Source organism: Lytechinus pictus, chromosome 2, assembly GCF_037042905.1.
Source record: "Lytechinus pictus isolate F3 Inbred chromosome 2, Lp3.0, whole genome shotgun sequence".
In the NCBI taxonomy this organism is placed as follows: domain Eukaryota; kingdom Metazoa; phylum Echinodermata; class Echinoidea; order Temnopleuroida; family Toxopneustidae; genus Lytechinus; species Lytechinus pictus.
The window spans coordinates 14,073,838-14,101,454 of record NC_087246.1 but is presented as its reverse complement, the minus strand read 5'-3'; the positions used below and the strand labels follow the sequence as shown (position 1 = coordinate 14,101,454).

General features: G+C 36.2%; 1 protein-coding gene across 1 annotated transcript in view; it reads right to left on the bottom strand.

The window, feature by feature from the left end:
• LOC129254764 (synaptic vesicle 2-related protein-like) overlaps positions 1–27,073 on the bottom strand; it is a 33,051-nt gene extending 5,978 nt beyond the window's left edge. The window contains exons 1-13 of the mRNA XM_054893281.2: positions 26,602–27,073; positions 23,703–23,800; positions 23,158–23,328; positions 22,445–22,569; positions 19,272–19,335; positions 17,119–17,244; positions 16,616–16,747; positions 12,251–12,327; positions 11,424–11,500; positions 4,078–4,176; positions 3,285–3,396; positions 1,478–1,559; positions 424–513 (exon numbers count right to left, since the gene is read on the bottom strand). Of these exons, the coding sequence (XP_054749256.2) occupies positions 424–513; positions 1,478–1,559; positions 3,285–3,396; positions 4,078–4,176; positions 11,424–11,500; positions 12,251–12,327; positions 16,616–16,747; positions 17,119–17,244; positions 19,272–19,335; positions 22,445–22,569; positions 23,158–23,328; positions 23,703–23,800; positions 26,602–26,662 (1,314 nt within the window). The 5' untranslated portion in view covers positions 26,663–27,073. The remainder of the gene's footprint in view (positions 1–423; positions 514–1,477; positions 1,560–3,284; positions 3,397–4,077; positions 4,177–11,423; positions 11,501–12,250; positions 12,328–16,615; positions 16,748–17,118; positions 17,245–19,271; positions 19,336–22,444; positions 22,570–23,157; positions 23,329–23,702; positions 23,801–26,601) is intronic.
• Positions 27,074–27,617: the final 544 nt, after the last annotated feature.

The window sequence follows — 27,617 nt, the reverse complement described above, 5'->3', positions numbered from 1 at the left end:
ACATGTTGAGGTAACAAAGGATGAAGCTGAGTATTCAGCTGATACAAAGTATTAACATCATAACAAATGCGGCCCGATGCGTTATCATTTGATACCTGTAATGAACAATTGACATCAGATTCAGAGTTACATGAATGGCCATTAGAACATTCAGGGCCTGGGTTTAACTGAACATCACCTGACAGTAAGATACGCAGTTGAAAACTTGCAGTGGTATTACTGTAATATAATATATGTTTACCACAATACTTCACATTGGCTTTAACAAGTGTGTGTATGGGTCTTTTCAGCCACCATTTACTTTTATCACAGGATTGTTCAATGTTAACTCTCAATACAGATGCAACTAGAGTTGCACAAAAGAACAAAAAGAACACTTTTAATAGTTAAGATGAGTTAAGCCAGTCAATCTTTGACACCTACCTGGGCTACAAAAGGGGTCAAAACAGCACCCAACCTTGATGAAGCGACACAAGTTCCCATAGCTACTGACCTCACATGAGTAGGGAAGATCTACAGAAAATAAACATATAAGGGAAGGATGGAATTGATTCATAACACACCGTTGAGGAAGACATTACTTTGAACAATCGGTAGGAGAATGAAGGTACTTCTTGTAGAATCAAGGGAGTGATGTAGTTGATAAGCCGGAGTAAAAGAATATATACCTTCTGTTGAAGGAACTAGGCCAGAAATTCAAAAAAAAAATCTGCAATAAGTTGATCCATAATAACTATCACAAATACATTTATACCTTCTGTTGGAAGAAAATAGCAAGCTTAACTATTACAAATCAAAAGATATCTCCAGTTGCAAGAATTAGACCAGTAATTGATTGCAAATTCACATATCTTCTGTTACGAGAATCAAAATAACAACCCGGAATAGCAATTGATTGCAAATCTACAATTTCTAGATAATTGAAAAATAACTATCACAACTCAATTTACAGCTTCTGTTGGAAGAATCACAGAAACAGTTTGCAATTGCATTGAAGTGTATAAACATTGCTGCCGGTGCTTATCTTAAAGAACTTGTCCGAATTGAAATCTCCATTCTGGTACAAGAAATCCTCACTCTCAACTCTTGAATGCTGCACCAGCATTCATGGCTGGTACGAACAGTGCCCTATGACCTGCTTAAGGTTTGATACAGTACCCCAAGAAACATGCTGAATACATCAAAAGAAAGGCAGAAAACTTATAAACACTCTAGCACATTCTTTATGCATCTTTATCTTTCATTCAATTTTTTTTAAAGATCAAAAGTAATCACTAAAATTCTTATGTTGGCAATGCGACTGATACCTAATAATTGTTTAATTTACATGAACTTGCAAATTCACAAATTTTTTACTTGTAAAAATACTTATTTCTAAACAAAGTAGTAATGAAAGAAACATGTGAATGTTGCCAATTGAAGAACATAAGGTAGTTGAATTGCAAAATATTCATCGCCGTGAAATCAATATTCTCACCTCTGGTGTGTAGACATACAAAGCCTGGTATGCTCCTGAAATCAAGCCACGGATTATAAAGATAAAAACAAGCTGGGGCAAACTGCAAAGGATAGAAATAATATATACAATGAAATAAACTCATCTTGTTCATTGCTAAGGGTACATTTACTACAAATACTACGGATTATACTTTTAGGAGCAAAATTAACGTTCTGATTCAATATATCCACCTTGAATATGAAGAAACATGTGATCAGAATCATATTCCAGATGGGTTCCTAGATGATCTCTCTTTATTTTTGGTATTGGTAAAATATGGCAGAATGTTTTAAATCAACACAATGACATTTTCCCCTTTTTTTTCACCTTGAATAAAAAGTTCAATATAATTTTGGTTTGGCCTTGCAACTGACTACCCCTTCCCCACCATTTTCTTTTTAAATATAGACTGTAATGGATTGTGTTTTAAGATCTCTAAAAAACGGGAACCTTTTCATATTTTCCCCCAAAGATGACCCGGGTCTTAGATCATATTGTTCAGTTTAATCAATAAACAAATGTAAAATTTACATGATATATTCACTATTGGCCAAACAAAGCACAATAATTGGGTACCTTATATAAACTTTATGAGATAAAGTTCATGAAATGGTATAACATGAATCCTTATAAAATGATTGGTTGAGGTAAGCTTTGTTGCACAAAAGATACTATCATGGTAAATTTTCTATCGGAATCCTTGATTTTGATTGAATTTATTGCTATTTTGTGTTATTCCATGTAGACACCAGCCAATGTGGAGAACCTCTCAACAGAATTTTCAATTCTTTTAGGTGATCCCCAGGCATTGGCTGGTGCTAAATTTTACATTTCTTTTGTAATGTTTCTATTGCTGTCATGTTTTCTTGCCTGGAAATGAAATAAATAAAATAAATAAATAACAAGTGGAATGCCTCTGGCCGTCTCACCTGCATCACGCGATTCAATATAGCAGCAGTGCTGATTTTGAAAACTACTATAACTCGCACAAGATGTTCAGTGATACTTGGTTACTCTTATTTCCACGTTTTATGAACTAGACCAATACACTTATAGAGATATGATGGCAATTCAACAAATACCCCCAACGTGGCCAAAGTTCTTTGACCTTACATGACCTTTGACCTTGATCATGTGACCTGAAACTCGCACAGGATGTTCAGTGATACTTGATTACTATTATGTCCAAGTTTTATGAACTAGACCAACACACTTTCAAATTTATGGCTGTAATTCAACAAATACCCCAATTTGGCCAAAGTTCATTGACCCTAAATGACCTTTGACCTTGATCATGTGACCTGAAACTTGCACAGGATGTTCAGTAATACTTGATTACTATTATGTCCAAGTTTCATGAATCAGATCCATAAACTTTCAAAGTTATGATGGTAATTCAACAGATACCCCCAATTCGGCCAAAGTTCATTGACCCTAAATGACCTTTGACCTTGGTCATGTGACGTGAAACTCAGGCAGGATGTTCAGTAATACTTGATTAACCTTATGGCCAAGTTTCATGAACTAGGTCCATATACTTTCTAAGTTATGCTGTCATTTCAAAAACTTAACCTCAGGTTAAGATTTGGTGTTGACGCCGCCGCCGCCGTCGCCGCCGCCGTCGCCGTCGGAAAAGCGGCGCCTATAGTCTCACTCTGCTATGCAGGTGAGACAAAAATGGAAGTGGCCCCCCGAAGCATTTTGTCTATGAGTTATAATAGACATACAGTTACAATAAATACTATTAAAACTGTTTGTATATTTCATGTGACTATTTTTGACTTACCCGCCAATACATAATAGTAGGAGGAAAGTGAAGACACCAGCTACTAACATCTCAAGACCCATAGTGATTTTTCTACCCAGTGTGTCAATCACGAGCAGAGTCAAAACAATACCTGACAACAAATAACACAATTTAGATGATTTGAATTATGGAATAAGAACTGATTTACTTTTCCCCCCCATTATTACCCCTTTCATACTGCGCTTTTCCCTGATGAACTTCGCCGGCGAAGTCTGCCAGCGAAGGGGAAAATGTCCAGTATGAAAGGTACACAGCAAACTTCCCCAGCGAAACAGTTTCCCCAGCAAAGTTCGCCAGGGTAATGGCCAATATGAAAGCTCACCGGAGAACTTCTCCGCTTTGATGATGTCCGAGGTCAAATTTCTTATGCCTGAAATCCCCTCAACCAAGATTCCTGGTGCTGAATAAAGCACATTTTTGTTAGGATTAAATCAGTACATGGTTTTTCCACAACTAAATGAAAGTGGCCAGTATTCTGAGGTCAAGATTGTTTCTGTGCTAAAATATATATAGGAAGTCAAAAGTGTCAAATTTGTCTGTTTATAACGTAGGTGTGTTTACCATGTTATTTCCCCATGCTTTTATAGTGGAGGAAACTGTTTTAGTTATTATTCACAGACAGTTATGAATAAAATGAGTACCAAAATGCATTAGCAAATTGAAACTTTACCGTAAGAGAGTAGTATCACAATTGGCTATTGATAGTTTAGCCTTAACTTTAGACCAGAATTAATATCAAACATGGGATCAAAATTTAAGCTATTTGGTTTACCTGGGAATTCAGCTAATGAAGTTACCAGTAAGTCAACATATCCCTGGGTATCAAGAGACTTACAAGTAGAAAGACATTCCAGTTCTGGCTCAGCATTAGCTAGATAAGAGAAAACAAAAATAACAGAGGTTCAATGAATCAATTTAAACAAATCTACAATCCATTATCAAATTAAAATCATATGATTACTTTTTTTGAAGTTTGATAAAAAGACAAAATTCGAACAAGCATGACACTTAAATTTCATCAAACTCAGATTTAAAATAAGGATGTTATGAAATTTAGAGTTCATGACACGGGTGATATTCAAATGAGCGAGTCAATTTTCACACACTTTTCAGAACATGTATTGTTACACAAAACATCAAATACATGTATTTCAATTTTTGTAAATTTATAAATGTTATCATGAAGAAGCTCTTGATCTATAATCATTTACAATGAATGGAGATTCCACATTCCACAATAATTTTTTTTATATTAGAGGAGGAAAATATTGAAACATTTCATTTAATGAAAATATTAAAAGTAGAAGTCTCTGTCACTGTCAATGATCAACTCTGATAAGCATACTGTTATTTTTCTTAATCGAGCAAAATTGCTAAATGTCAAAACTTTCTTATTACACTGATTATAATGAAAATATAAGTGTTGCGTTGTTGGATGCCTTTTCATTCAAATAAACTTTTATTCAAATACACTTGTTGGATTCCTGTTTATTCAAATAAACTAGTTGCTGGGGTGGACTGGGGCCCGTTTCTCAACACCGTCATAAGTCTAACTTCTTGACTAAATCGGAGATAGTGAGCTACTTGTCCGCTAACCGTTTCACGAAGCCCTCTTTACTAAGTTCGTGGACAACATCCTGACTAAATATTTATGACAGCTCCGACCCTGTCATATCTTTTAGTAACCCTCGGAAGAGCGCCTTCAACGTCAATTTTACTTGATTTATGGCAAGCGATGTGTCGTGACTTGCATTTACTGCCGTTTATATTTTATATATGCGATACTACACGATTATCATTGAAAGCTCAATTACAGAAGTGGTACCATAGGAGAGGGGCTCCTTCGATTTTTTTAGTATAGTGGAAAGAGAGAGAGAGAGAGAGAAAAGGAAAAAAGAATGAAAAAAGGGGGAAAAGAAGAAGTATATATATAGGAATAAATTAAGAAAACTAATTTTTCACAAAATTGTATTAAAATTGATTTCCCTTTATTTGTTTGGATATAAAGGAACTAGTTATTGGCAGGTATTCGAGCCCTTATTGACTTTTCTTCATTTCATATATATATATATATGAAATGAAGAAAAGTCTATATATATATATTTATATATACCCCCTCTCCTCTCTCTCTCTCTCTTACACACAGACACTAATCTCGCACCACTATTTTGACAAATAAAAGTTTGGAAATTATTCAATTCTTGATTGTAATCATATAATTTTTGACATCCCATGCTACAATGCACATACATATCTCGTTCTCCGACTCTAAAACTTGTTGCCTCCTCCTTTCATAATTCTCTCATCAATTTGGTCATCTATTCCTTCCCTCTCTCCGCTCCCCTGCATCTCATGCTCCCCCCTCCCCCCAATTCTCTCTATCTTTCACCCGCAAATAGTTACGTGACTCGTCTCTCGTAGTGACTGGTGATATAAAAGAAACCAAAGTTATATATATTTCATCTTGCAACATATTTTTTTAATGCCTAGGTTATTACAGGAATATTGCTCATACATGAAATGACATAATTATTGTGAAATGCACTCAGTGGTCACCATACAGCTGCCGGATAAGGTTGGAGCGGGATTGCCTCCCGTTTCTATCGACAGGGGCCACTGCCTCCGCAGGATGATCATCATTGTCCAGGTCGCCGTCGAACTCCACATCGTTGGGGAGGTTGTTGGTGATGCAGACGTTGTGAAGCACAGCAACAGCCACAAATACTTTGCATGCCCTGTCGGGTGCAAACTGCAATCCTCCACCACTACTGTCAGTGCATCTGAAACGGGATTTCATCACTCCAAATGCTCTCTCTATTACACAGCGCCCTCTTCTGTGATGTTGATTATATCTATCTTCCGGGCGTGATGCCGGGTTTACGAGAGGTGTCAGCAGATGGGGACGCAGGGGATATCCGCTGTCACCAAGCAGGTAGTCTGACCCTCCTTCATATACGTCACATGCAGTCGAATTCCGCCAGATAAAGGAATCGTGGGAAGATCCCGGATATCTGGCGCACACATCGAGGAATCTCATGGCGGCATCACATATACATTGAACATTGATGGAATGAAAGTTCTTCCTATTGACGAACAGATGCTCGTCAGTTGTGGGGGCTTTGATTCTAACATGCGTACAGTCAATCGCCCCTACCACATTCGGAATACCACAAAGATCATGGAAGGACCTCTTGACTTGTAAAATGTCCTCTTTCTCAGTTGGAATACTTATGTAACCATTGGCTCTCCTTGCCAGTGCCCGTGAAACATCTCGCACAGAGCGGCTGACAGATGCCTTGCTCAAGCCCTGAAGATCCCCTGTCACAGCCTGGAAACTGCCTGTTGCGTAATATCTGAGGGCAACAGTTACTTGGAGGGAGACAGGCAAGGCTTGGGAGCGGGTGGTCTCTCGTTTTAGGTCAATATCCAAGAGCTCACAGACATTGAGAATTAGGGGCCTCGAAAGTCTGTACCTAGCAATGAGTTCATCATCGTTGTACACGTCTAAGGGGTTCGTCCTATCCCTGAATATTCTCTGACGCCGTCGCCTAATATTGTAGCGATGTGCATAGTATAGCATTGCCATGGTTCATATCAACGTTTAGCACCTTTTTCTGATTTTATTCAGAGTAAGATGATTTTACACATATTTTCCCTACTTATATACCCTAAATGTGATGGGGTGGGGTGGGGCAGATGCTCAATTTGCAAAGAGGCTCGTTAAGTGGTATGTAATTAGATAATTAGGTCTGTATACCATGAAAATTCCTTTGCCTTAAAGGTCTATCATGAAACTTCATTTGGGATTGACATTTTCATTCCTTTTTCATCTGGCAAACCATTATCATGTATAGGTCGTGACATAATTGGCAATATCGTCATACACCTCCACAGACACTTAAAAACGCGCGCTTTCGATGGTACTGCACTCGAATAAACTTGCAAATTACATTGGTGAATCATTTAAGTGTCCCAATTGAAATACTCCCCGTTGACACTTGACAGAAAGAAATAAAGAATGTTTCAACATTATGTTCGTCTTATACCTCGGTCACATATTTTGCCCTACGGCCTACGGCGGCCATACGGCGAGTCTAAAACAGCCGTTTTATTAATTTTATTTCAAACCACCTATCATGCCTATATGTAGCTGGTACACAAAAATGTAAAAACGGCTGTTTTCGACTCGCCATACGGCCGCCGTAGAGCAAATGTGACCAAGGTATTAGTCTGGGGCGCTTTTGCGTTGAAAATGAATATTAATGATGCACTCTCTGAACTTGTGCTCAAGTGAATTAATATGTCCCATTTGCGCACAACATCAAGTGCGTAAGGCAAAATACATTCACAATGCGCACGATTTGTAAGAGGAGGAGGAGTTAAGCTGAAATCGATTGTCATGATTTGAAAGAGAATGTGCATTCAAATTTTTCAAAAAGGAAAGAAAACAAATCCCAAGCACATTGACCATTCCTAAATAGCAGAGATTTCAAAAGGTTTGGAGCACCATACATATTTTATGGCAAATGCAATTTGTTGCTATGTCAGTCTAAATGTCGATGAACCTCTTGCAATGATTTTCGAAAGTAAGACTGTTCAGAATTGTTTTCATGATAAATTCCAACCACAATCCTTAAGTATGTGCAATTTGAGTCCTATGATTGTTTTCAAAGATGGTAAGGTGGATCGGCCTCTATGTGAGGGAAAATTAAAAGAATTTCACTGTCGTAATTCTACTCAGGCTGTTTAGGCAGTACAAATTGGGCTGTTTCTACTCTTAATTTCATCATGGAGGCAAATATCGTGAAGGGAAAACGAAAAGCAAATTTCTCTGCTAACGAAGTCCAAATACTTGTTGACGAAGTAGAAGCAAATAAGGGGATACTTTTTAGTAGCTTCAAAGATGTTAATTCATCAAAAGTCAAACGAGCAAAGTGGGAGGAGATTGCGGTAAAGGTTAATGCTGTTAGTTCAGGAATGAGGAGTGGAGAGGAGGTAAAAATAAAATGGTCTAAGTACCAGTCAACGGTAAAGGCGAAAGCGAGTCAGCTAAAGAAGCATTCGCAAAAGACGGGCGGTGGGCCTCCTTTGGACGATATTCTGGATGAGGTGGATAAGAAGGTTCTTGGGATGCTCGGGAAAACTGGCCTGGAAGGTGTGTGTTAAGCTGCCACAATCTGGAGTTGTTGTCAAAAAGAGTGTGAGGACAACCTCTTGTATTATAACCTCATAAAAAAGGCAAGATAAAATATGATTATAGAACGGGAATGACACCGTAATGTATACCCTTATTATGAACTGTACTGACACCGTAACTGGTGATTTCAGCGTCCCTTGGCGCTTGTTTCCGCCTAATACGACCCATTTGAATGTCTTTTTATAGACATTTTTTTACCCATTTAAATGTCTTTTATGTCTTTTAGCCTTTTTATGTTATGGTTGTCAGTTTTCATATTTCTAGTTTGTTTTTATGTTTACTCCCAAAAGCCAACGGGTCCGTAATAAGTCAATTTTCTGATTTTGCTCCCTTTTAACAAAGGTATTGAAGGTGGAGTAGATGTAGCAGCGGCGGTGCCAGAATCATCATCTGTAACAGTTGCAGAGTCTCTAGCATCCACATCCACTGCTACGTACCAAGCAAAGCAGTCAACAATCGGTCAATCCACGAAAAGGTTCAAACGTCAGGAGGAAAGTTTCCCCAAGCAGCTCTTAAAAGTTGAGAAGGAAAAATTGGCTCTCCTCCAACAGCTTCTGAATGTAAGAAATTTATTTTAAAGTTTATGCTTGATTTTGTGTTATAATATAAGTATTGTCCAAAATTCCGCCCATTAAGTGAATTACTGTATGGCCTTATAACAGTTATGATGTCAATGATGAAATATCAAATATATTTCCTTGAGGTGACGTTGATCGTATCGGTTCTCTTTTCATCGTAAAGGGGTATCATAGAGGGTAACCGAGATCGACCACTCCTTTTTCAAGTTTTCTTCCGTAATTTTTTTGCCCTAAATAGCTCTCTTTATTATTTCATTTCCATCCCCTTTTCACTACTAAAAACATTGTTGCTCCTTCTCCAATGGCTTGGCCTCTAGATGCTTTAGACTCGATGCATTTTCTGTCACTACACTAATTTGAAACTTTTTTTTGTATTATTATATTCTAACAGGTACAAAAAGAGAGACTTGCCGAAGAAAAGGGCAGACGCTACATGGAGGAAGAAAGGCTAAAAATAGCGAGAGAAACACTTGAACTTAAAAAACAAAGAATAAATAAATTGTTGAAGGGGTGAAACAATTAAATCTCTCTTCACATACTTTCTTTCAACTTTTTTTTAAAGTAAATGAGGAAAGAAAAAAAGATGACAAAATGGATTAAGTAGAAAATGGGAGAATAACAGAGGAATTAAGAGAGAAGGAGAGAGGTAGAGAGAGAGAGAAGTGCATGGTGAGGAGGGAGGGGTTGCCGGGATGATGATGATAATGTTGTTTTTGTTTGCAGTTTTTTTTAAACAGGTAGTTCCTTTTCCAATCAGGAATTAATGTTGTGTAAAATAGCATACGCGGCTTACCATTAAAACTTTAACATTCTGTAATAACAGACCCATACGGATTACGATGGCAGTAAGATTTCTGTGTTTGTCCAAAAATACTCCAATAAGTGACATTCAATAGATATTTCTACAGATTCTCAGGTATTCTTGATCATTATGGATTTCTCATTGAACAAAAAATATTTGCAAAACCTCAATTTTACTAAGCATAATTTTTTCATGGTCTGTTTTATGACACTATCGAATTGGAGCTTGCGGGGGTACCCGTCTTGTATTACGACGTGGTTTTATAAAATTTGTAATCAAAGCATTGTAAAATATAAAGTGTGTGAAAATTTGCAGTTTAACACATACTATGTAACTTTTAAATAGTTTTTCAAGCCATAACACTATTTTTTTAGTCGATTTCATGAGGTATATTTGGGGTAAAATTGAAAGTTTTGCCAAAACATAACTTTTAAATAACAGCGAAACCGTGATAAAGGCTATCACTCGTTGAAATCTCCTCCGATATTATCGATATCACTAGTCATCTACCTAGAAACTCTTCGTGAAACAGATTTAGTCAGATTAGAACTAACTCCGTGGTTGGTGGATAAAGATATGACTAACTTGTCCAGGTGTTGAGAAACGGGCCCCAGGTCTTTAGTTTTAAGAACAGGACAACAGACAAGAGGGATATGTAAAGGATTGCTTAAATAATCAATAAGCTTCGCAACAAAAAGCATTTTCTCTTTTTCTCTTTTGGGCAACTTACAGGTGGTTTTGGGTTGGCAGGTCACATATTGACACTATGGCACTCATATTATTGTTGGTAGTATCACTCTGATTAACACAAAGTCTCTGATCTAACATGACCTCAGATCTTGACTTTTTTTAAATTCATTTCTTTAATTAATAATATACATGTAAAGCGCTTAGACACGTCGTTCTGATGTATTAAGCGCAATATAAAAAACGGATTATTATATTATTAATATATTAATAATATAAAAAGTAATGTTTGATCTAAGCGCAAGCCATTTGTCATCAATAAAGACATTGCTACATCATGTAAAAGGGTAGATTACCATATTACATAGGATTTAAATGAGCCATGTCTTAAATTCTCCTGAATGATTTAGCTTATGGTGTTAAAAATTAAATGTTTGTCCTCTCATTAGCATAACCAACACCACTACCATTTTCCTTCATACAGAAACCCTATATACCGTAGTTGCTGGACTGTTAAACCCTTGTACTTTGGAATGTAAAAATGTTGAGAACAAATCAGAAAAAGATCAATTTTAGACTCATGACCGATTAAAGTGGCAACATACTTTTGCCTAAACAAGTTCTCGGCAGGAATTAGGCAACTATTTTGAGACCACCATTGACATATTTATAAAATACTTTTCTGAGCTGCCCTGAACATTTCCAAATTCTGCAATACAAGGTTTTTGCAGCCCCACAACATGAAACCAAAGCCAGAAGACAAGAAATTTTAATGAAAGAAACTATTTGATATAAAGAGAAAATCAAAGCCCAAGAGAGCAACAGGAATCATTGAGGAAATTCCATGTACTCACAAGCACACGTATCTCCAGATGAAATCAATTCCGTAGATAAAAGAACATTCCCATAATAGAGGAATGCATTACAAAACCTGAAAAATAACCACACATCATCCATTGTGGATTCAAATGCATAAATGAGTTTTCCTTTAAAAACTAACAGGGTATTTGAGTATGAACACAAGGCCTTCAGGAACCATGGAATAAGAACATCAGACATTTTGTCAACATAACAGCCCTCCCCTCTTCTTTGTTGACCTAATTTTTCATAATAGCCATGCAGTTTACAATCATGAAAGTTCATCTGTGTTGGGTGAAGATAAGAAAATTTTGAACTGCAGCTAGTAGCCACAAATTTTGAAGTAATTATTCAAGTTTTCTTTGTGTGTTGTGAGCAAGAGTTCAAAATTTTCTTAACCAATTTGTTTACATTGAAGGGCTTTGGGAAAAGAAAAATAAATTAATAGCTCTGTCAACTCTACTAGATGTGATTTACTGTCTACACAATACTTATCATATAAGATTTTGTAATAAAAACAAATACAAAACAAATAGGCAAGTACTATGACTTCTCTAAGTCAAATTTGAAATATTCCATGGGACCCATGACTCTTTAAAATGGACAGCAACGACTAATAAAGTTTAGTCAAGTAGTTTGCTGCTGGGTAAGGTCCATGGTAATATAAAAAAAAATCTCAGTAAAATTTATAAAATACATTGACAGAAGTTAGCCTTACTGACAGAGTTGCATCATGTGTTCATTATTAGTTCTTTAAAAGATTGCACAACTGCATTCATAACTTTGTTACGTGTTTCTCTGAGGATATTGCAAATGCACTTACCATAAAATAATCAGAAGAAGAGTGGTGGTAGCTAACAGTTTGGTCTTAAATACTTCTCGGAATGATCCTTTAGGTTTCTGTGAAGATAAGAAAAGGTCAGAATCACTTTGTCAAATTAGAGACCTATCCTTTTTTAATTCTAAATGATGTTAATTATAAAATCACCTGTATATCCTTTTCTACTTCCATATTATCCCTATCTAGGCCTGGGGGGGCCTCCTTTTTACTTTCAATTCTTGCGCAACTTTTGAGACCATTTCTGTGACACCCTCGTATGCAGTTCCAAAATTACACAACATTTTGTAAGTGCATGTCATACCAAAAATTGCTCAAAAACGTGATTTCGTGTACAAAGTCAATGCAAATTGTGTTTTCAACCAAGAATTATAAATGTATGATTATTTTTAGTTCTGCTGGTCTAAGTGGATTTGTTTTATGCTGTTTATGGTCTCAAAAGAGCCCCCAACAAATTTTATAGAAAAAACAATGAAAAACAAAACAGGTCCAAAATCGGAGAAATACATAAGAAATTGAAAAAAACAATATAATACATAAGAAATTGATATGATATCGCAATATTTTCCATGTACACTTAATAAGAACACCACAAAGAGTTTCTATACCAAAAATTATAACATTTGGAGCTTTATTTAGGTATTTAGAGGAAAAAGTATGATTATGCATACTAATTACGCATGAATTAGCATAATCACTAAATAGCAATTTGCATGAAATAAATTACTATACAATTTTGTAGATTATGTTCAAGACAACCTGCGTGCCAATTTTTGGCGCGATCGCAAGGTCAACGGCCGAGATCTCAAGGGGGCCTGAAAGGCCCCCCATGCCATATGAACTCCCAATTTCCCCGGAAAAGATAGGGTTAAATGTATTTAATGTATAAAACTGCTTGAAAAAAATATATCATTGTAAGAGGGGCTATACATTAACCCTTAAAGTGGAATCCAACCCAAATAAAACTTGTTTTTATAAGGAAAAGAAAAATCAGATAAGTTGAACGTTTGAACAATATTGGACAAACAACAAGAAAGTTATGAATTTTTAAAAGTTCTAAATATTGGTAATCACTATACCCATGGAGACTTCAAATTGGTCGCATATGGGATGTCATAGTGATGTATTAAAGGCAATGACTACTCTTCCATGTACTCCAATACATATTATGGCTAAAATGTCATTTTTCCCAAAAGTTTTATTTCAAATTATATTTTTCTTTCATGAGGACATAAAACAATATACTACCTGGGTTATATTTAGATTACTACCCCAGGGGAATAGGTACTTAGGAGAAAACCACAAATCCCTGATAATAAAGAACATGGCCTATGAAAAAGTTGTCCTTGCCCCTTGTCATAATTTACTTACCCAGTTGCCAATTTGAAATCTACATAGTATTAGTGATCTCAATTTTAAAGCAGCTATAACTTTCTTATTGGTGGTCCGATTTCTTTCAAACTTTCACAATTCTGTTTAATTTATTTTTCTCCTTCCCAACACAACATTTTATGGCCAAGGCTGGATTCTCCTTTAAGAAAATTCTGCGACTCAAGTTTGAGGGATACTTTTATTTCTTTGATGATAATAATATGGACCATTTACATAGCGCAGCTACTGTATTGATATACTCTATTGCGCTTTACATTTGGTATCATAATATTATTACCCCAGCTGTAGCTGAGCCGCCATATAGGCGCTCAATCATTCAAGGAATTTCTTCCTACCAGGTACCCATTCACCTCACCCTGATTGAGTGCAGCACAATGGGGGTAAATTTCTTGCTGAAGTAAAACACACCATGGTTATGGAAAAAATAAAAAGTTTATTTTCATGTGTATGCTTTGGAAAAAAATGGTTGAAAATTATGTCTTCCATTCTGTACCAAAATACAAGAAAAATAGTGGAAAAAAATATGCCTTATTACCATTTTTATATTGCAACATCATACCACTTTATATATTTCTGAAGTTTAGATGAGTCAAATTACTTAAAATACACAACTTTTCAAGTAAATTTGTAGTACTCATTAAAAAATTAAAATTGTAACCCGCTCAGGTGATGTAACGTGAGTAACCAAAAAAGCTGACTTTGTTTTCCGAGAGAAAAATTATTCACAGTTAATTGGTGGGATTTTAAATTCTCTTCCTTCAAACAATCTGTGACATGGTGATGACCATCAAAATAAAAATAAATTTATTTTTTTTTATAAAAATGATTAAGAAAAACTGTAACGTGAGTAACTGTGTAACGTGAGTAACCATCATGTAACATGAGTAACCAGTAAAAATTATGAAGTTAGGTAACATTTTCTGTGAGATGTCAAGTTTTCAGTCTCATGGTGAGTTGTGAAGTTATTTTTGGTTAATTAAAAGCAAAATGAGGTTACACCTCTTTGATGTGACTCTTTTTTTCATCAAAATATCAGTGATCATACAATTACACAAAAAATTGAATAGAAGTATTCACAATGCGAGAGGGCATTAGAAAGACTCAAAGTTTAGATAAACCAAACTTTAAAGAGTGTTCGAACAATATATTGAATGCCCTTAAAGTGGATTACAAGTATACCACTGTGCATTCCGGGGGGGGGGGGGGGGGGCCAATTACATTGACGAGTGGATACCATGCGCGACCAAAAAAACACGCAAAAAGGAGGTCTTTTTCAAGATAGGGCACGTTACATACGTAAAGTAATAAGGTTGTCAAAAACACTAAAATAATGAAAAAAGGGTATCTATTTCGCTAGGAAAGCTACGTGTTTAAGGTCAAATTTGCGAGGGTATAAAAAAGACTAAAATGTTTTATTAAGGATGTACCTTTTGCCCCAACATTACATGTTTAGAGTACGATTTGCACAAGGTGTGGGACAGTCGGGCCATACTAAATCCAATGGTGTAGGTTAAGGTAAAACCGACGTCCGTGACACAATTATCAAAATATCGCTGTACTTGTTTAGGGGTTCAATTCAGGAAATACTTGCCAAGAGTATCGTTTTGTTTCCAATACTTGTCAAGGGTAGGGTTTCACACGCTAATACTTGTTAAGGGGGTGCATTTCAGAATATAGAAAATACGTGTTTAGGGCGCTTTCCGAGACCCCATGGTCGCGCATGGTATCCACTCGTCAATGGAAGTGCCCCCCCCCCCCCAGGTGTGCCATAAAAAAGCAGGGAGGTAAAGAAGGCAGGCCATGGTCAGGATCAGTTTCAAAGACGGTGAAAGAGATAAAGGGCAGGATATGCCGAGTATAGAGGTAGGTAGGACCATGGACCTACTAGGTCCATGGTAGGAGAAAGGGGCATCTCCAAATCAATGGATGTGACTACATTCTTTTGTCTCTGTGTTTATTTACCCCTCTAGCAAAACTCCATTCCATCCATATCCTTTTATCTTTGCCTACAGCCTGCTTTATTGCTAAATTCCATTCAAGAAATTCTGGTACCCTTTGGCTTATCCAAAGAATCTGCTCCTTATCTAATCCTGATATGATGGTGTGATTGGTTGATCAGTTTCTCAATGTGTCGTTGTACTGTATAGCCCATCTGAACTGTACATTTTAATTGTGTTTGCCTTACTTATACTTATTGCTGGTTCTTTAATTGATGTTGAGGGCTTGAGGCAAGAAATGGAATGCATTTGTTTTACATTTTGTGATTTACACAGCCCAAGCCAGATCTCGTACAGTAATAGTGAATACATTACCAATATACTGACCAATATAAAGTAAAAGAGAGGAGAAAACTTATTCAGAATGTTACCTTTAAACATAAACTGGTGTCTGAAATCCTACTCATATTATTACAGAAACATGAATCTTACACACATTATTGAATTTTTAGTGACATTTATGTTGTTAACCATACATGGACAAAATGTAACGTGAGTAACCGTAACGTGAGTAACCACTTTATCTGCACCCCTAGTAAAAACCATGTGTTCTTTATTTTTTGAATTATATACAAAGTTTGTCTCCCTAATATACTTCTTTGAAATGGATATAATCAACATTCATGAAAGCCTTGTATGAGGACACTTTTCACTTATGTCGACTTTTCATTTTATGCATGTCCAAATCATGCAACGTGAGTAACCGACACATTTCAAAGATTTGCCAGGAGCATAATAAAATTTCCCAAATTTTTTTTTATACAAAGGATAGTCAGACTGCGTACTTTGTTGTGATAAAGAGATGTTTAGTTCCTATCAATAATAATGGAGTTACAGCTCCAAGTAGGAGTCAAGGTGTCTCCAAATGTAACGTGGGTAACCGTGGAATAGCCCTAATAATGAATCAGGGACTGGCAACACTTTCAAAAGACAACAGGCAATGAGAAAATAAAAAACTTACAAGTTCAGCCTTTTTCCTAAGCTTTCCTGGTGGTAGTGGCTTCTTATTTATGCGAGAGATTTCTTCTAGAGATGCCATGGCACCACTCCAATTTCCTGATGCTTGCTGATAGAGCGCACTCTCTGGTAGAAACTGATCAAAGAATTAAAGACAATGAAAAACTATTTGATTTGTAAATAGCTTGTTGGAGATAGAAGGGCATTTATACATACTACACCCTAGGATTCATAAAAAATGAATGATCCACATAACTAACGTAAACACTTTTTTATAGACCATAACCATCCATGGTGTAAAAAAAATGTCAAAAAATACATCATGTTTACTACTAATGTATGGTGTCTGCAGTCAAAAGTAACCTTAGCATCAGTATCATTTTGTTTTAACTATTTTCAATTGAAATTAGTGAGCAATGCAACCTCTTGGATTTTACTTTCAGTTTATTTCTAAAAAAATTTCATTCATTGGAATTCACTCTACTGATTTATTCTAAAATTACTTACCTTGGCAAGATATACAAAGATGAGAAGAGGAACTGATGAAAAGACAAGGAGATATCGCCAACCTAACGTGGGTATGACGAGAAGAGCTAATGAGATCTCGAGAAGAACACCTATTACCCAGAAAGCCTGCAACAGACATGGGGTATGTGAAATTAGCAATAAAGATGATTATTCTCCAGTTAATCATTGTTGCATTTCAGGACACTCATTTTTTGTTGGACATGTGGATTTAGGATTTCATGAACAAGGAATAAAAACCAAACTAAAATCATAGACCTAGTCTTTCCAAGATTTAAAACTTTGGCACATAATCCTTTTCTATCACAAAGTAATTCGTAAATTACTGACTGGTATAATTGTATTTCACTTGAACCCTTGTGATTTCATTTACTCCTTCAAAACCATGAATTGCCTATGTGGATATCTGTCATGGGTTGGATAATTGACACATTTTTACATGAGTCTGAATTGCAACCAATTGGATGGAATCAGCATACAAATCTCATAAGGATATTTTAACAGTAAAATACAGATGAAATCAATCAATTTTGCTATACCCATCAACGTATGACTTAACCCTAAATAGACTGGGCTATTTCGACGCCTAAGAAGACGGGGGGGGGGGGGCTGATTCAGCCCCCCTTATGATCTCGGCCGTCGATCGCGCGATCGCGACGAAAATTGACACGCACGTTACCCATGGCATCATCTACAAAACTATAATATCAAATTCTGCGAAAAATCTCATTGCTCATAAATTATGTTAATTTATGCGTAAAATCATAAGTTTGCTCTAATTAACAAAATAATGCCCTAAAATGCTAATTTTTGTTTCACATACTCTTTATAGGCATCTGATTAAATTTATTCAAACAAAATGTCAACATCACATTCATTTCTTTATGTATTTTATTGTTTTCTAAATTTCTTATGTATTTCTTAGTTTTTCGACTTTTCGTTTTTTATTGTTTTTTCAATGGAAATTGTCAGAGACTTTATTTTGACCATAAACAAGATGAAATTGATTGATTTTAAGCAGTAAAAGGAAAAATATGATACATTTTATGAATTATGACTAAAAACACTATTTGCATTGGATTTGTACACAAATTCACGTTTTTGAGCAATTTTGGGTCTGCATGCACTTACAAAATGTTGCGTAATTTCAGAACCGCGTACCCGGGGTCACAATTTTGGTCTCAAAAGTTGCGCGAGACTTGAAAGTAAAAAGTCAGCGAATGACGCGGTCAAAAAAATTCGCGCTGCGGATTAATCACGAAAAATGTCGAGGGGGGGGCTGAATCAGCCCCCCCAGTCTTCTTAGGGTTAATTGTTAATCCATAGGGTTACTAACCCTAACCCCTTTTTCCTGTTTTTTTTTTAGTAGCAATCAATTTCTCATGACTGGAGAGAAAACAGATTAGGATGAATTGCTCAATTCAATGCATGTAAACCTCACTGTTGTTTATTCCTTTTTTTTTTCAAAGAAATGTCATGCATGGGATTTGCGAGGGCACGCAACAGAATTTATCAAAACTTCATTATGAAATGACTGGGATGGAATAACACTTGTCATAAGAGTCTTGCGCTTAAACTTTAATGTTGACCTCAAAATGAACTTTGACCATACCATGTGACCTCCCAACACAATAACATGCAGGTCCCCTAAGTACATCTACCATCCAAGTTTGGTTGGAAAGTGACCTACGGTTGCAGAGTTAGGTGCCATAAGAGAGTCTTGTATGTAATCTTTAACGTTGACCTGAAAATGACCTTTGACCTTACCATGTGACCTCCGACTGCAGCATATCATGCAGGTCCCCCAAGTCCATCTACCATCCAGGTTTGGTTGAAAAGTGACTTACGGTTGTTGAGTTAGGTGTCATAAGAGAGTCTTACATATAAACTTTAACGTTGACCTGAAAATGACCTTTTACCTTACCATGTGACCTCTGACTGCAGCATAACATGCAGGTCCCCCAAGTCCATCTACCATCCAAGTTTAGTTGAAAAGTGACTTACGGTTGTGGAGTTATGTGTCATAAGGTTTGTGACGGACGGACGACATTTGGATCCCTAAGTCTCGCTTTCACCTCTGGTGGGCGAGACAAAAATGAAATTGTACTGAATGTAAATAAATATTTCCTTCTCACTTCAATAAATACAAGACATGATCCTCTGCTCTTCGATGGGAGGAACTCGGCCAAGATAACCACACTGTAATGGCAAGAAAAGATTCACAGATGTTTCACCTTATGAAGCAATAAGGTATTCTTAGTAATACCTCAGTCACATTTGCTCTATAGCAGCCGTAAGGCAAGTCGAAAATTTTTTTATTCAAACCACCTACAACGTACCTGGTACCAAAAATGTTAAAAAGGCTGTTTTTACTGGACGTACGGCTCCCGTAAGAGAAATTTGACTGTGCCATAAAACCCAAAACTACAGTAATAATCAAGAAAAACATACTTTGCCCTAGGTCCAATCTAGTCTGCAGGCACAGACCCTGATTGCAATTTTGATCAACAATTGGGCCTCCATGCAAAGACTAGCACACAAAAAACTTTCTGTTTCAATTCAGGGCATTAGTGCACATGGCTGCACATTCAGACTCTTAACTCAAGTGAAGGGTTTGCACAGCAGACTAGGTCCAATCTCAGGACATTAGGTCCCCAAAAGATACGTTTCCAGGGTTACATTATACAACTAGCACATCAATGATGTGGAGCTCATCCGGCATCTCGCAACAAAATTTAAAACAATTTTAATTTCAGCCCAGTTGACACTGTAGTGAATTACATTGGTGACATAAATTGAGGATATAGAATTGAAATTGATGAAGAAGCATTTTTTGTGATCTATGAATAAATTTCATATAAATTAAGCATAAATAATTTTCTAGTCAAAATTTCTAAACTCTGTGAAGAACCTTGGTGAACCTCATGTAGCTCTCAGATGGAACAAAAATAATCAAAATCAATCAACAAATAAATAAGTATTTTTTGTGAGTTTTGAAAATATATGAATAAATTAGCATATTTAATGAGTTTCAAAATTCTGTGTTGAAATTTTGTATCTCCACCTCGAGCTATCACATAAAGCAAACAAAATTGAAATTAATCAATAAATGAAGAAGAAAAAAAAATGTTTTTTTGTGATTTATGAATAAACTAGCATTAATAATTTTCTAGACAAAATTTCAAAATTTTGTGTACAAGTTTGGTGAACCTCATGCAGCTCTACCAGATGGAAGAAAAAAAATCAAAATTGGTCAACAAATAAAGAAGAAGAGACATTTTCTGTGATTCATGAATATATTTTGCCTAAATTAGCATAAATAATTTTCTACTGAAAATTTCAAAATTCTGTGTAAAAGTTTGGTGAACCTCATTAAGTTCTAACAGATCGAAGAAAAAAAATTAAAATCGGTCAACAATTAAAAAAGAAGCATTATATGTGAATTTTTTAAAATACGCATAAATTAGCATATTCAATGAGTTTCAAATTCTGTGTAGAAGTTTTGAATCCCCCACCTAATGCTATCATATAAAGCAAACAGAATTGAAATCAGACTTGAAATGACGAAGAAGAAGCATTTTGAAATTCAGTCAACAAATAAAGAAGATGCATTTTCTATGATTTATGAATTTTGCACAAATTAGCATAAATAATTTTCTACTCCAAATTAAAAAATTCTGTGTACAAGTTTGGTGAACCTCATGAAGCTCTACCAGATGGAAGAAAAAATCAAAATCGGTCAACAAATAAAGAAGCATTTCATGTGAATTTTTAAAAATATGCATAAATCAATTTTGCATAAATTAGCATAAAAATTGTTCTAGCCAAAATTTCAAAATTCTGTGTAGAAGTTTGGTGAACCTCATAAAGCTGTACCAGATGGAAGCAAAAAATTCAAAATTGGTCAATAAATAAAGAAGCATTTTTTGTGAATTTTGAAATGTCGAACCGGGGCCCATGGATGTGTTGGACTGGCACCGTGCTTGAGGCATTTCCCCCCTCGGCACCAGGTAAAGTTTTTAGTGCAGCTGCCCTTGCAGGGTATCATATTGTTCTGGGTTAGTATTAGGTCTTGGTGTAATTTTTGCTTTGTATATTATTCAATGCCATTATTTTTGTAATTATTTATTATATGTTATATATTGTTCTTTGTATACCAACAGCCGGAATATGATTTTTGTGCCAATGTAATTTTATTTTGAGCATGACAATAAATTTTGAATATCTGAATATCTGAATATCTGAAAATTCGCATAAATTAGCATATTTAATGAGTTTCAAAATTCTGTGTACAATTTTTGAATCCCCCACCTAGTGCTATCATATAAAGCAAACAGAATTGAAATGGCGAAGAAGAAGCATTTTGAAATTGTGGACGGACGACAGACAACAGACACCAGACGACGGACGCCACGGCATAAGCTCATCTGGCCCTTCGGGCCGGATGAGCTAAAAATAAATTCTTACTGACCTACAGAACTTTGTCGTAATATAAGAATTAAGCTCACTCTGTGTTTAAATCAATATAATGTCTCCTACCTAGTGTAGGATACAGTGCCGTGAATCAAAAAGTTCACTTTAATGTTGGCCTTGGCCCTTTCCCTGAATATTTTGAAGAAAATATTCACCTTATTATAAAGTCAGAATTATGTATATTTCTGGTATTACACCCTCATGAAAATTTAATACCAAAACTGCAATATTAAGCAGCCCAAACAGAGATTATTGATAATATTTTAACATGTACAGCAATTATGTGAAAATTTGATAAATCAATTGACCCAAGAAATTCATTACAGAAAAAGAATCAATCATATGGTGAATTCAATACATGTAAATAAGAGGCGGGACGAAAAATCTGCATATTCATGTGACCCAAATTGGGTGTGAAAACTTGAGTAAAAGATATTTTTCAACCCACAGACTACAAACCAGATTTGCTTGAACAAGTGGTATTTTACATTTATTATATAGATGACCATATACATTCCATGGCAGTATCACAACACAGGCTTATATCATCCCTTAACGTGCCATGAACACATATCTGTGCATCCACTGGAGTGCCACGAACACATTTTGTGCAATGGTCATACAGCTATTGTTATGCCTATTGCATTTTGAGGAGTGCATTGCATGCATGAGTGATTCCATTGTTCAGTTCGGCTTATGGTCCAGAGGTTTAACACTATTGTCTCATGAGTGATTCTCTTTTTTTATAAATAAAACATTTAAATATAGACTCTTTGAAAAAAAATTGGCACTCACTGATTACAGTGAATGGTACGTTAAGAGTTATTGTACTTACGCTTGAGATGTACCACCTAACGACATTCCAACAAGTCCTCTTAAAATAAGCAGCCAAGTGAGGTTAGGTGAAAAGGAACTCAGGAATCCAAAGTAGAAGATGTAGAAAGAACAGAGCAAAAGAGTCTGGTAGAGAAGATAATTAGAAGATTGGATCATGAATATGACAATGAGATTGAGAACGCAGCATCAAGGGAGAGAAGATTCTGTATCATACACTAAGTTGCAAAATCAAGAGCTCCCTTTAAACATGCCATCTGGAATACCAACAAAGAATTTTCCACTAATTCTTAAAACATTCATATAAAAAAACTTTCGGTTTGCTTCCAAGCATTTCTATTGTTTGATAAAGATCAGTGACCATTGTTTATTACTGATATTCAAAAGATAGGATTATATAATAAGACTTCCACTAAAAGCACAAGGGCCTATACAGGACACCTACTGTGTAAATAAATCATTGAAGGCAGTTAGTTACCCGTTGAAAATATTAGTTCATTCTCAGCTATATGAATTCATATTTCATCTGATAGGATTCCTAAATGAAGTTATTTGAACTCGTATCAAAGATTGGAACACAATTACTGAACCATTACAAAATATCTGGATATTAAAGAAAAGAAACATCTGCATGATATAGGTTTAAAAATACACATAATGCTATTCACATTCATTTCATTTTTCTTTAAATAAGATCAAAAGTACAAGACTTACCACTTTACGTCCAAACTTATCACCCATCAGCCCCCACAGGGGTGCACCAAGGAAGTATCCCGAGAAGACGATAGTTGTGATTATTGCCTGTTGGTAAGGTAGCAGGTCCCATTCACATTTGAGCTTGTCTGAGAGTACACTAACTAGCATAATCTCAAATGCATCCGCCATCTGAAAGGGGTTTGAAAAATACAGACTCACTTTAAAAGTCAAATCTACTGGGTGTGATAAAATATAATTAAATAAAGTTTGCCTTTAATAAACATAAATAAAAACAATTGATGGTTAAAGATGTATCTACATGTTGTTTTTTTACTTTAGTAATTGTGCTTGCAAAACATTCCTTTTCGGATGTACACCACTAAACAAAATACTTATTTTAAAGGAAATTGAAATGTTCAATTATCTCTACCCGTGATGCAAATGATTTCACTGCATTAGCTCCTTCAAAAGCGCTGAATATTTAAACTTAGATGAAAAATCTTCAAATATGAAAGTATTCCAGTTCTTCTGCACTTGATAAAAAATTGAATATAAATACATACCCAGTTGAAGCCAACAATGCAGGCTACCTTGATCTGGAACCATCCAAACCCCATAGCATTGACGGCTTCTTCTACAGAATACTCCACATCCTCAATACCTACAAAAAGAGCAAAACCAATCTACCTTGTAACGTTTTCTGTGGATCTATTTCTGTTTATGGTAACTCCCGTAGGAACTTGGAAGGACAGCATTTTGCTGGTAAACGCCAAGCAGGTATTTAACCAATTACCTAGGAAACATTTTACCTCTAGGTTAATTAGTCATAATTTATGGCTGACCTTATAAACAACAGATATTACTCTCAGGCCTAAGTGGAGACAATGGCAGAGTGGGGATTCGAACTCACAACCTTGCGATTATGAGTCTAACCACTGGACCACAAAGCATTTTTTCTTGGGGGGGTGAGTGTTTTCACAATCATTATCTTTAATTCATGGTGCATTCAAGACTAAAGTTAGACCGGTATGTAAAACTTAGGTCCCACTGTAGATTAAAAATGAAGTTTCCTTTTCACACTAATACAAGGTTATACTAACCTCGCACAGCGATGTAGTACCTGAGAATTTGGCTTCCTGTGTTATTGGATTGACTTTACTCATCCAATGCACAATGTTATGGTCAGGAGTCATTTATCACATACCTTATCCAAGGGCTAAATAAATTCATAAATTTTCTTTTAACTTTCTTTTTATTTAATAAATTAGAATAAATGAAATTTGTCAGCCCCATTAATATAGGGCCACATAAAAAAATTACAGATTTTGAATGCTGTAGGCCTAGATCTAGTGAAAAAAAAGATAATCAACAATATTATTGTATGTGCCAATCGATTCTTGTAAAAAATGAACGAAACTGCTGAGAGATAAACAAAATATTGTAAGAATGAATGGCATTTCAGCCAGCTGTCGGGTCTATTCCCAAAGAAATCGCGTTCGCCATTTTGGATTCAGCGGTGAATATTTGCGGGGTACTGCAAGTTGACTTCAAATCACCGATCTTGAGACGTTTACAAGAAAGGGCAAGGAGTCTGTGTCCGATAGTAAGTTTAGTCAATGTAGAGTACGCTCAATGTTTTTTTTGGTCATATGTTGCCTTTTTTACCATGAAGTGCCAGTTCGTCACTGTTTTTTTTAGAGATAATTTCAGTTCCCCGATGGTTCGGATAGGTGGACCGGAGGGTAGCTGGGTTATGTTGTTAGTGAAGTGTAGTGCTAGTGGTGGAGCCTATACGAACCATCGCCTGAGGTAATTAGGGCTATGTTCTCTAAGTCTAACTCTAGAAAGACCAAAAGCTTTGGTCTTTGTTTTATTGGTTGTTCCGCTGAACACCGTTGGCTCCACTCACCAATTACAGAGACCAAAGTTCTAACTCGATCTGTACAGGGACTCAATGGCCACGTTTATGTATTAAGTTTGGATAAACCAGGGAGTGGCACTCATTCAATGAACAAGGTTATGATAGAACCTTGTTCTCAGTTACATCTCCATGTGTTGCAAAATAAGGGTAGCAATGTTTGGCTTATTTTCTCTTTTCCTTTTGGACAAATGCTTGATTTTTTTACACTGTCTGTTTCCATTACAGCTATTCATCATATAACTTGGCTCTAAGTTAAGTCTTAAGTAAATTTGATTCTTTAAATTATTTTTTCCTAATTAAAAATAGAGATTGAAAAATGAAAATTGTCTTATCATATTACTTCCCACCAATAGAGGGCGTACACAAAAATATGCCCAAAATTTAAGTTTTCGAGCGCTCTGGTGAATACAAAAATTATTCCCTGATTACTACTGAAAAATTAATTGCAACTGTATGGAAATGAGTAATTTTGGTCACAAAAGTGACATTTTAATGATTTTTTAAAGCGTGTGCTGTGTACAGCATTGGCATACCAATAGTCCTACCTGTAGATTCCCCACACCACAGGCAGGATGGTTGCAGTGAACAAGTGGGAAGTGGGAGTTGCGCGACAGCCAAAATGGCAAAGTAAGTCACTGTTTTTGTCCAAGGTTTAAACTTATTTTTCCCCCGTTTTGGTGCTTTTTTTTAGGCCAAAACGGAATAATAATGTTTATTTTGGTCCAGTTCTTTTTATATATTTTATGAAATAAGGACAAAAATCGATGAGCCCCGCCGGGGGCATTTTGCATTGCCATTGTTTACCCCCTATAAATGGCGGCTGCACTGTACTATCGCGAGCCGCCTGTGTAGTGTGTACAGACATTTTTTTTTTTTATTAAAAACTCCTCGAAACAGACGGCTGCCAGCTGTCTAAACTGTAGACAGCTGGCAGCCGTCTGTTTCGAGGAGTTTTTTAACATTTTATTTTTTTTTAATTTCTCCTCATACACAGACGGCTCGCTAGCGTGCAGCCACCATTAGGGGACTTGCAATGCAAAATCCCCCCGTCGGGGCTCTTCAATTTTTGTCTTTAATGAATCAATTTTTTTAAAATTAACGCGACCGAAATGCAAATTAATATTCCCTCTTGGCATTAATTGCCAAAAAACGGGGAAAATCAAGTTAAAAGGAACAAAAACAGTGACTTACCTCGGCTGTCGCGCAACTTCACTGCTCTGTTTTATCCGAACTTAATACACATAAACATATGGCCTTTGAGTCCCCTGTACAGATCGCGCTAGAACTTCGGTCTCTGTATTTGGTGAGTGAAGCCAACGGAGTTCAGCTGAACAACCAACATAACAGAGACCGAAGCTTTTGGTCTATCTAAACTGTAGATAGATCTAGATCTAAGACCTAGAATATCAAAGTATTGTCCAGACACACAACAACTGGGTGTACCACCATTTGAGTGCCCCGCACCCCGCAACCCCCCTCCCTCGAAAGACCCCCGGCCGGAACTCGATCGCGACAAGTATAGGCTGGAAAATTGTTCATACCGGTACCGGTGGCAATGCCTGCAGCCGCTTCTTGCCGAGGCTGTGGCTGAGGATCTGGCATCGCTGGCTCCTGCCCTTGTCCTGGGGTAGCTCCACATCATCACCGACATCAGAGTCTGAGAGGGTTTCTTCCTGAAGTTCGACATGATCTTCATTCCTGATTATACCATCAGTATCCTTTAAGATGGCACCATCCAAAAAAAAAGATGTCATTTTGATTTGCTTCTGGGCTTAATTACCCATAAAAAGGCAAATTCTTCACACTCATGTACGTCGTGAGTGCGTTTATAAATCGGTATCATAACATTACCAACATGGTAGTTTCAATGCCAGACGTCTGTCTTTACCATTGCTTCCACTTTTCAAAACGGAACTCCCTGGAATTTACTCTGAAAGTTCTTGGAATTTTACAAAATATCCTGGAATTTTCCGAGTGTTCTCCCGTCTTCCAGATGTTACAATTCTCTTCTATACACACACATACAATTGAAATATTGGACCCAGTGCCGTAATTGAGCCAAAAATGTTGAGGGGGCCGGGCGATACATGACGTAACGGCAAAGTTTATAAAGAGTTGCGAGCAAGGGAAGCGAGCGAGCAAAATTTTGACATTTCAATTAAAAAGATCAAATTTTGTGATAGGATTTGACATTCAGAAAATAATATCATTCCCGAAAATGATAACTTCCTGGAAAACTTCCTGGAATATTCCTGAAAAATAGGAAAAAAAAAAACTTCCTCCTGGATTCCAGGAAGAGTGGAAGCACTGCGTCTTATCACGGACCTAGTACAATAGGTCCATGGTCTTATACAGTGTTGCAGGAGTTAATCGCAATGCAGCGTTTTAATTGATATGCCAAAATTAGTGACATAATTCGCATAATTTATTTTCAAAGTATTTTTTGTCCATTTTTTTTATTAAAATGGCTTTCGTATGGCTTCGTCACATTAGCCGTGAGATAATTAAAGACTGTAACAAAGACGACAACCTTGTTTTCTGCCAATGATAACACCCA